General features: G+C 45.7%; 1 protein-coding gene across 2 annotated transcripts in view; it reads left to right on the top strand.

The window, feature by feature from the left end:
- The window catches only part of CNN3 (calponin 3, acidic), a 40,621-nt gene continuing 29,596 nt past the window's right edge, over positions 1-11,025 (top strand). For both annotated transcript variants that reach the window (XM_011940021.1, XM_011940020.1), the window contains exon 1: positions 1-209. In XM_011940021.1, the coding sequence (XP_011795411.1) occupies positions 153-209 (57 nt within the window). In that variant the 5' untranslated portion in view covers positions 1-152. The remainder of the gene's footprint in view (positions 210-11,025) is intronic.

Here is an 11,025-nt window from a genome sequence, read left to right as displayed (position 1 = left end):
ACCGCCCGCGCCCGCGACCGTCTCCTGCGCCGCCCAGAGGACGGAGTTCCGAGCATCCCCCGCAGCGGCCACTCTTCGGGGCCAGGAGCGGGGAAGCGAAGTACGAGAGACCCCGGACCCCAGCGCAGCCTCTTCCCGCCGTCCGAACCATCATGACCCACTTCAACAAGGGCCCTTCCTACGGGCTCTCGGCCGAGGTCAAGAACAAGGTACGCCTGGCTCGGGCGGGCGCTGGGACCCCCGGGGCGAGGGGTGCAAAGCGCGCCCGGGCTCCCTTGGGCTGGCCTGGCGCTGGGCCGTGCTTCGTTGGCCTCTCGCGCTGTGGCTCATCGTTTTCCTGGAGAGGGGACGTCGAGGCGGCGCGAACGTGGCTGCCTGTCCCGGTCGCGTCCCGTCCCCGGGCTCGCGGGGCCGGCTCCCGGGCACCCGCCTGGCTTTGTTCCCGCGTCATGGGAAGGGACTAGTGGCTGGCGGTGGGTTCCCGGGCGCCTGGAGTCCCGCGGAGCCGGCCTTTCCGGCTGCGAGGGTCTCTGGGGCCGTTTGGTGGTTGCAGGACGCGCCCTCCGGGAAGGGGGCGCTCCTGCGTGGCCACTCGCCCTCAGGCGGAGCCCTTCCGCTCGGCCAGGGACCCGGCGAGCCGCTGCCGCAGCCCCCGTCATCTGCCCGGGCCCCGGGTGCTGGCGGACCCCGCACCTCCCCACGGGGAGAGAGACCGCCTACTGTCCCGCCGACCCCAGGGCCCCCCGAGGAACGGGAGCCGGTCCAGGACCCATCGTAGTCTCCGATCTCCGTGCCTGGGAGGCATTTGGAGGCCGATTGCTGCTGCTGCTGCCGCTGCTGCTGCTGTTGCTTTTGCGGGAAATGGAGACAAAGCCTGAGCGCGCCACTGTGCGAGTGATATCTGCTTAGGCTTGAGACTTTTTATAAAACACTGAGAAGTTTGTAGTACATTAGACTTTCACGACATAAAGGAGTATTTTTGTGGGTTGCTTTTGTTTAGGGCTTGTTTGCCGAGATGGCTTATAGTTTGGAGCGATTGGGATTTGGTGACGCTCAGCTTTGCCACTGAGCCCAAGAATGCGTTAGGTTTATCTTTGGGACTTTTGGCCTGGGAAAGAGATGAGAGGCGTCCCCCTCCCCAAATCCTCTCCTTCCTTCCTCCCTCCCTGCATTCCAAGCCCATGACATCAGGGGTTTCTAAGGGGAGAGACCAGCCAATCGGCGCGGAACTGCGCACAGAAAGCTCATTGTCTGTTTTCTGCTGTTCTGGCCAAAGCGCCACAAAGGAGGGCTGCTGTGGTTTAATTCCCATTAACCTCCCGGGAGCCCAAGCATGTCAGGATTGCCACCGCACCGTCCGACCGCTGGTGGAAGGCACTGGCATTGTCAGAGCTGGAACATCCCGGGGCTGCGGGGGTAGGCGGTGTGAAGCGAATTATGTTGAGGTAATGAAGCGCACCGTTGTCAAACCCCAAGGGAGAGTTGTGGCTCTTGTCTCCCGCTGTTAGTCTGTACATCATACCGTCTTTGAAGCAAAGGGTTGATTTTAGTGTATGTATCTAAAGTTGAAATGTTTAGGTCCTTTACTTTTTCAAACGTCTTGCTGGTGTTGGACAACAGTTTGCTAAACAGTTTTTTTAGAGAGCAGAAAGGTGAGTGGTGTATGATTGAATGCAAACCTCACCAGCTGAAAAGTTTGTAACAAGTTAACTGTTCCCTTCCTTCCAGGGTTTACAAACCGAACTTTAGGAAACTTTTCAGAGGAACGGGCATGTCCAAAATGTTGGACGTGTTGTGAGACTTTTTGGCCTGGTTGTGCACATTTGTTGTAATTCCCCCCAGTGATTCTTGGCTGGCAGCAGTTGAGTCTCTTTACTACCTTTTGCGTTGTAAATGAGGTACTGATAACGTTGGCAGCCCTTCAAGTGACTTACTTTTCTTGGATGTTAATAATATTCATGCTAATTTCTTTTTTGCTGACTAATAGCTTCTGCCGGTTTCCTGCTTAATACTGAGCAGACTCAAGGAAATGCATGCACAGGCCAGATCACTGTAATTATTATAAATGTTTAAAAACAGTAAAACTTCAGTTTTTAGAACATTTGGAAAGTTAGTTAGGAAGGCTGTGGATTTATCCCTTTAAGCACCAAACCCATTTTTTAATAACCCGTTTCATTTTTGTAGTCCTTTCAGACAGTGTTCTTTCATTCGAAGTCTTTTGATCTTAACAGCAGAGCAGTCCTGTAAGGTGAGGAGGATTGCTGGGATTATCCAACATCATTTACAGATCAGTACACTGAAGCTCAGAAAGATTTGCTCAAGGTCACAGAAGTTGGACTGTTCTAAGAATTTTAACTCTAGAAGCGATGTCTTAGTTGAGTGAAGTACTTAGGGATGTTCTACACAAGACTCTGCTGTCTGTCGCCTTCCTCTCCCCCCCCGTTTTTTTTTTTTTTGAGATGGAGTCTTGCTCTGTCGCCCAGGCTGTAGTGCAGTGGCCCGATCTCAGCTCACTGCAACTTTGGCCTCCCGGGTTCAAGCGATTCTCCTGCCTCAGCCTCCCAAGTAGCTGGGATTACAGGCACCTGCCACCACGCCCGGCTAATTTTTGTATTTTTTAGTAGAGGCAGGGTTTTGCCACGTTGGCCAGGCTGGTCTCCAACTCCTCACCTCAGGTGATTTCCCCTTGGCTTGGCCTCCCCAAATGCTGGGATAACAGGTGTGAGCCATGGTGCCCAGCCCTTCCCCCCATTTTTGCTACCCACCTGTCACTTCTTGACATTGTGATTATTTACGTGATACTGTTTCTGATCTGTTCTGGGCCTGGGAATCAAATAGCCGTGTTTGCTAGGCCTTTGTATGAGATGCTACATTTTGACAGAGGCCTCAGGACTCCCGGGTGAAAGGTGGATATATGCAAAAGTGACATTGCCTGGTTTGACACTTTTTGATTCCTTCCTGCTTTTTCTTTATTGCATAATTGATGCATTGCTTGAATGCTAGATTTCCCCCGTCCACCTCCAAATCTCATTTAACAAAGAAGTATAGAAACATCCTGGGGAGACAATGTGGAGTGGACCTGGGAGTCTAGCATATGTGAGTTCTAGTCCCCGTTCCGCCACTTCCAGCCTTCTGTGATGCTGGGGAAGCTACTTGACATCTCTCTCCTAGTTTCTCGTCTGTAGAATGGGGGAAAACAATAGTTGCCACCCCCAAACACCATGTTGTGGAAATGTGTCTGGCTTATATTCAGTACTCAGTGACTGTATTGTAGCTATTAGCTCTTGGTAACAGAAAATTAGTTACTGGTATTATATTTCTCAGATATTTATATCCCTGCCTCTTGAAGCATTTGGTTTGTATTAATACCCTTTGGTCTTGTTATGTAATATTCTAGCTGTAAAAGCAGTTCATCAGTGAATTGAGGAAGTCTCTGATTTTAAACACTTTAATCAGTAAAATTTCAGGGAAAAATCTTTAAGACATTTGATTGGTAAGATGATAATACATGGCAGAACACACAAACTTACTTTTTTTAATAGGCGAGAAGATGTGTGAAAACAGCCTGAAAAAAAGAAAAAGCCTAAGAATTCCAGTCTTTCAGCATGGAATACGAACAAAGTTTCTTTAATAACAACAACAACAAAAAGACACCAAATTATCAATAACTTGTAGTTTACAAAAACTATCAGAGAGTAAAAGGGCCAGGGAAAATGCAGACACTGGTGTATGGATGGTTCGGTGGAAGATGGAAACACTCGTAAAGTAATGGGCCCTACAAGTATTCTACAGGTTGAGCTAGGCCCTTAAATGCATCTTGGGAACCAAAATGAAAAGTGAAACAACTCTGTGCCTCATAAACCATGAAAAAATATAACAGGTACTCAAGGGAAGCACAGCATTTCCTGGCAAAATGTTGGAGTGGGGGTAGTTTCCCGTAAATTTGGACGGGAAAAGAGGACGCAGTGAAGCATGTCTTCATCAGACTTGGAGTAAATGCCGCAGGAACCTTTCTTACAGGTCTCAGGGAAAGTGGAAAAAGTAAATTGACGAATGGGGAGCTGAAATAATCTTACCTCGGTATGTTTTTTGGGGAGGAGGCTGACTGAAATGTTAAAAAGCATGGAATTGGAATACACATTCTTCCAGTCTTCTGCCCCCCTGGAATGTCTGATTTGAGCAAAGCAGCTTCCCACGGGATCTTCTTGGTTACAAAATGGTATTTCTCAACACCTAAAAACCATCTTGAAAGGCTTATTACCAAAATCTTTGGTTGTTGATGTTAATCATATAGTAATAATTCAATAGGACCAGTGTCCGTGGAGTTCTCCCAGCCTGTTTGCCGGCTGCGCTTTAGACGCACAGCTGCTCTGAGGGTACTTCTGATAATAGTAACCCAGGGTGACCCCAGCTGTCAATTATACCCGAAGGTGGTTTGCCTTGTCTTGCTGGTAGAGCACCAGAATCTTGGTAAAAATGTGTTGGTGGGCTTAGCTTTTTTCTTTTTAAACTTGAAAGTTCAGAAATTGGTTTTTAATTAAAATATTTTTTTGTTTGCTTATTATCTGTCTCTTCCCACCAGAGATAAAACTGTCTTATTCACAGGTGTGTCTCAAGATCGATAGTTTAGAATATAGTTTGGCACATAGCTTATGCTCAATAAATATTTGAATATTTGTTGATTTAATGAATGTATTCATCGGGAATAGATTTTGCTATCTCTAGACATAAGAAGTTAGAGGCCGGGCGCGGTGGCTCAAGCCTGTAATCCCAGCACTTTGGGAGGCCGAGACGGGCGGATCACGAGGTGGGGAGATCGAGACCATCCTGGCTAACCCGGTGAAACCCCGTCTCTACTAAAAAATACAAAAAAAAACTAGCCGGGCGAGGTGGCGGGCGCCTGTAGTCCCAGCTACTCAGGAGGCTGAGGCAGGAGAATGGCGGGAACCCGGGAGGCGGAGCTTGCAGTGAGCTGAGATCTGGCCACTGCACTCCAGCCTGGGCGACAGAGCGAGACTCCGTCTGCAAGACTGTCTCAAAAAAAAAAAAAAAAAAAAAGTTAGAAATTAACTCTGTAGTCTAAATAAGATAATTCTGTAGTACAAGTGTGATGATTTTGAAGGATGTGGTTAAAAATAAAATATTCTAAAAACGATTTTATTTTTTTATCTCACTATGTTGCCCAGGTTGGTTCTTGAACTCCTGGCCTCAAGTGATCCTACTGCCTTGGCCTGTTAAAGCACTGGGATTACAGGTGTGAGCCACGATTCCTAGCCCTGTTTTTCTTAAGTAGTTAAATAGTTAATATTACATTGAAATTTTTCATCTTTGCTGCTGATTTTGGGATTATCTCTAAAGATAGATATTTTGACTGGGCTCTTACTTAGACTTCCAAGTTAGGAATGGTAGAGGTGTCCTCTGCAAGGGTTTGCCCAGTACCTGCATTTTCCTGAATACTGCTGGAGAAGGGACCATTCAGCCAGGCCAAGGACTTTGCTCCTGGTAGGAACCAGCCATTGCTGTTGGTCTGCTTTAGTTTTTGTTTTCCTGTCTTGACCAAAACAGAAAAATAAGGTACACTTTGCTGAAGTGACAAGAGGTACTATGCTTCCTCTTTAAAATACTCAGCCTTATTTACTCTGGAGTTTTAACGAGGATTATTATCAAGCTCACTGATTTTTTACAGCCTAACATTTGTGGAAATTGTTCTGTCTCTAGCCACTTTTAGATTTCAGACACAATCCTGACAATGATGACATTGCTAATCACTACCATCAACAGAGGTATAGGCTTTTCTTTCCCCCCGTGCCTGTTTCCCTTCCAGGTTGGGACATGAGGGTTAGTGTTTCCTGCCTCCTTCCCTCTTCAGCAGTGTATTCTTAAAGCCATAAAGAATCTGATCTGCAGCATAAAAATGTAAGCACAATTGGATGGCTTTGGTTTTTCACCCATCATTACCATTGTATTCAGGAGAGTGAGGAAATGCATTTTATTTGCTCTCTTTTTAATTTTTTTGAGATGGAGTCTCCCTCTGCTGCCCAAGCTGGAGTGCAGTCGTGCGATCTCAGCTCACTGCAACCTCCACCTCCCAGGTTCAAGCAATTCTCCTGGATTAGCCTCCCGAGTAGCTGGAATTACAGGCACCTGCCACCACATCTGACTAATTGTTGTATTCTTAGTAGAGTTGGGGTTTCACCATGTTGGCCAGGCTGGTCTTAAACTCCTGACCTCAAGAGATACACCTGCCTTGGTCTCCCAAAGAGCTGGGATTACAAGTGTGAGCAACTGTGCCCAGCCCTGCATTTTCTTTCTCAGTGAAACTAGGTGGTAGTTGGAGAAAGCTTGTCCTTAGAATTTGTTGGCAAGTTCCATTTAAATCTAGGCATTACGCTCCTGTAGCATATACCTTGTGCATTCGCTCTCCTTAACTCTGAACTTATTTTATAGCCCAAATGGGCTCTTAACTGTTATTCATGTGTACTTGTACCCTCAGATTTTTGTTAAGGATCCTTGGAACTCATAGGTAGATCCAGGTTGTTTGTGGGGACGAAGTTTATGCAATTTTGGGGTTCTCATTATGAAAAATGTATAAATATCTTTTAAGTTTTACAAAAACCTATGGCCATGTGAACCCTTTTGAACTTGAAGACTTCCCCATACCTGTCATACAAGGTTCTTGTCAGAGGGAAAGTAGAGCTTAGTGGTTAAGAACATGGACTGTGGGAACTGGGTTGGATTCCTGGTTCTGCATCTTACTGTGAACTTTGTCAAGTGACTTAACCTGCCTGTCTTGTCTGTAAAATGAGGCTATCATGATGTTCATCTTTATAGGGTTGTTGGGAGAAATAAGATAGATAATCCATGTGAAGTGTTTAAAATAATGCCTGGAAACAAAAGCCCACATTATGTAAATTTTAGCCATGGTTTTTCATTTTGCTGACTGGTTCTCTGCTAATTAGGCTCAGTCTTGTGTTCTGAGCTGCTTTTCCCTTCTGGATGTTGATATTATTTCTAGAACTTTAATATTCATTCATGAATCTATTTGTATCTGCCTGAGATTTCTGGTGGGTAGGGGACCATGACACCAAGCAATACTATTGTGTTTCATTTCTGTGTCAGGAATGTGATCTGCCCCAGAGTCCTTATCCAGGACTCCACCCCCAGGCAGCCTGTGAGGCATTTCCACGGTGAAAGCACCAGGTCTGTAGGTCTGCACCATTCTGTCCACGTTGCCCTTGTGGTTGAGGACTTCTCTGTAGAGCTGGAGGTCTTGCTTACTGGGCGTGGTTGTATTCTGCTTTTTCTAAGAGATTGATTCCTTTTAAATAAGATACATCTTTCCTTTCTTGGTTTCAGATAGGGCTTGTATTCTTCCACAACTGGCTGGTTAACATATTTTCCTTCAAGTGTTTGAATTTGGCTTGCTTGAATCTGGAGGCTTTGAGTTTATGTGTTCTTATGAAGTCTCTACCTAGACCTGTGTGAAGCAAGTCCTTGAGTGGAGAAGACTAATTCCTAGTGTTCCCCCACAAGGTAGGGAGGGACCAGGAAAGTTCAGGGTGTGGGCGTGACTTGGGTGCTCTGTCTGCAGTGGGAGGGCCAGGGAATGGGAGGCATGAATGCAGAGAAAAGAGGAGGCCTTTTGTGCTTGGAAGGACTCTTCTGGGTGAGTTGTAACCTAAGCATTTATGGTTATTTCCCCTCTCCTGGAGAATTTTCCAGGGAACTCTAGCTGTGGAGTGGCCACACTGGGCGGGCTATGGCTTCATCATTGCTTCTTCCCACCTCCACTGCCAAATGTTTGGACACTGATCTTTCTCTATTATCTGCAGCTTCTCACCCTTAATGTTACCCAGGCTCTACGAATGGATAGTGTGTGCTTCATTAGTGCACATTTCCCTGTCTCCTTTTGTTTCTTGTGGGAGGAAATAGAGAAAACAATCAATACCATGTGTAGCAAGTCTCTGTCATGCTGTTGGTTAATTCAAACATGTGATTCCACTTTGAATACAAAAATAGCAACAGCAATCATATTATGCTTCTAATCGAGTGTAGAAATTATACGTACATTAGGCATCATCTTGTGAGCTTGCTGTGGTCCTTGGCCCTTAGCAGCTGAGCTGGAATCCTAGGGCTGCTCTTTGGAGTCACCTGTGGCTAGATGCCTTTCCCTGAATGGTCCCATTCTCTACGCTGAATACTGGGGTGCATTTGTTTCTGGATTTTCCTTATCTTTCTTCAAAGACTTGGATATTGTATTTTTAAAAAACCCCATCCCCACCTGTCCCCGCTTACACACGCAAACACACATTCTTTGCCAGCCAGATTTTCATTTCAAGGTTTCGTCCTCTCTGGGCTTTCCCCTGCTTCTTTTTCTTCTTTAGTGACACCCTTTCCTGCAGTCAGTCTTACATCATCTTCAAAAACATGTCTGTGGCAGAAGGTTAGTCTTCATATGAGCCAGTGGAAGAGTAAAAGTGTTTTTAGTCTAAAATAGCTCTACCAAATATCTTAAGAACTTTTTTTTGTTTGACAGTCTTGCTCTGTCACCTGGGCTGGAGTACAGTGGCGCGATGTTAGCTCACTGTAACCTCTACCTCCTGGGTTCGCACGATTCTCCTGCCTCAGCCTCCTGAGTAGCTGGGATTACAGGTGCACGCCACCATGCCCGGCTAATTTTTGTATTTTTAGTAGAGATGGGGTTTCGCCATCTTGCCCAAGTGGGTCTCAAACTCCTGACCTTAAGTGATCCACCCATCTCAGCCTCCCAAAGTGTTGGGATTACAGGTGTGAGCCACCGCACCTGGCCTTATTATGAACTTTTGAACTGTGCTGGCAACGCCCTTTGGAACTAAGGATTCCTATGGGCTTGTTTAAATCAATTCCTCCCACCCGCTGCTGACTTTTTTCTTTTTTCTTTTTTCTTTTTTTTTTGAGGCAGTCTCACTTTGTCACCTAGGCTGGAGTACCGTGGTGTGATCTTGGTTCATTGTAACCTCTGCCTCTTGGGTTCAAGTGATTCTCCTGCCTCAGCCTGCTGGATAGTTGTGACTACAGGCCTGTGCCACCCTGCCTGGCTAATTTTTTATGTTTTTAGTACAGACGGGGTTTCACTATGTTGGCCAGGCTGATCTTGAACTCCTGACCTCAGGTGATCTGCCTGCCTCGGCCTCCCAAAGTGCTGAGATTACAGGCATGAGCCACTGTGCCCAGCCCAATTAGTCCTTTCTACAGCTGGGCAATATATTCATGTGCATTAGTCTGATATGATAATACTGGTGGTGGGTACATGTGGATATATTGTCACGTCTCCATGAGTTAAAAGGACTTTATGTTAAGCCAGAGTCTAAGCATCTTCAGGCAGATAGCATAGTTGCTGTGCTAAGGCTGTGTATAGTACAGAGAGTTCCTGTCTCTCAACTTGGTTGTGGAGTAGGGATAGGGGAGCATCCATTGATGGAAAAGACTTAGACTTGGAGCCAGATCTGGGTCCGAATCCCTGCTGAGCCCACAACCTTTGGACAAGTCATCTCTGCATGAAGACAGTACATCTACCTCAGGGTGCCATCTTCCTTTCTTATGAGAACCACTTCTCTTTATGCAAACAGTTCCAAAATAGAAGAGTAAATAAGTGAAAGGATCCTGTATACCTTACCCCTACCCTAACTGCTTGTACTGCTTTGAATATTGTTCAACCATTTTGAAAACTGAATTATAGTCTGTGGTATGGATTTCCACTGATTATTCACTGCTTTCCTACTGGTAGATATTTCCTTTAAAAGTACTTGTGTAGAAAAGTGTGTAACTTTTGACCTAACATTTAAATGTATTCAGGTATTACCAAATTGCTCTCCAAAAAAATTAGTTCCTACCAATGGTAAGAAAGAGGAAGAGGATCTTTTGATGTTAAGAAAAAAGTAACTTGTTTTAGTTTATTACCAAGTCATGAGTCACTGACATCTGTAATCCCTAGTCCATCCCTCATCCCCACCAGACTCAGGTGGGAGTTGGCAGTGGGATGGGATGAGGGCATCTCTTTTACAAATTATTTGATAATAGTTTTTTAAACAGGAAGTTTGGCCAGGCATTGTGGCTCACGCCTGTAACACTAACACTTTGAGAGGCTGAGGTGGGCGGATCACCTGAGATTGGGAGTTCAAGACCAGCCTGACCAACATAGAGAAATCTCTTCTAAAAATACAAAATTATCCCGGCATGGTGGCGCATGCCTGTAATCCCAGCTACTCAGGAAGCTGAGGCAGGAGAATCACTTGAACCTGGGAGGCAGAGGTTGCGGTGAGCCGAGATTGTGCCATTGCAATCCAGCCTGTGCAACAAGAGCGAAATTCCGTCTCAAAAACAAACAAAAAAACTCAGGAAGCTTTAGGTAGCATTAAAATGATATCAAAATGGCTATCAAATCATGTCAAGTTAAGTGGTTTTTAATGATGTATTGAATTCAGAGGAGGAGATCTTTCCAGTATCTTGATTGGAATGGCCAGCAAAGCATAGATGGAAGGATAAGTGTTGACATTTATTGAGTTCTTACAACTTATGTGAATTAACTCGTTGATTTTTCCCAGTAACCTTCTGATGTAAGTGCTGTTAATGATCTCTGGTTGGCAGGGAAGAAAACTGAAGCAGAGGAAACTTGGTGCATGGTGGAAATGGGCTTCTAATCCAAGCATTCTGCTTCCAGAGCCCTTGCTCCTAACCATTTTAATCTAAGGCCAGAGCTTAGGGAGAATTGACATCTTTCAAGACGAGAGGGTACTGAGCCCGGAGAGGGCAGACCAGAGCAAGAAGTCCCAGGATAAAGTCCTTTAACAAGAAGCTGGAGGAGGAGAGATTAGAGGGGCCTCCTGGAAAATACTAGGTGCTACAGAGAGGCCCAGAGGATGACTGGAGACAGTCATCTCCAGACATCCAGACATCCAGATGACTGGATTTGGCTACTGAGAAGTCACTGATGATCTTTTTTTTTTTTTTTTTTTTTAGAGGATCTTGCTTTGTTGCCCAGGCTGG

Source organism: Colobus angolensis, unplaced genomic scaffold, assembly GCF_000951035.1.
Source record: "Colobus angolensis palliatus isolate OR3802 unplaced genomic scaffold, Cang.pa_1.0 Scaffold186, whole genome shotgun sequence".
In the NCBI taxonomy this organism is placed as follows: Eukaryota; Metazoa; Chordata; class Mammalia; order Primates; family Cercopithecidae; genus Colobus; species Colobus angolensis.
The sequence above is the reverse complement of the archived record's forward strand: the minus strand, read 5'-3'. Positions and strand labels throughout refer to the sequence as shown.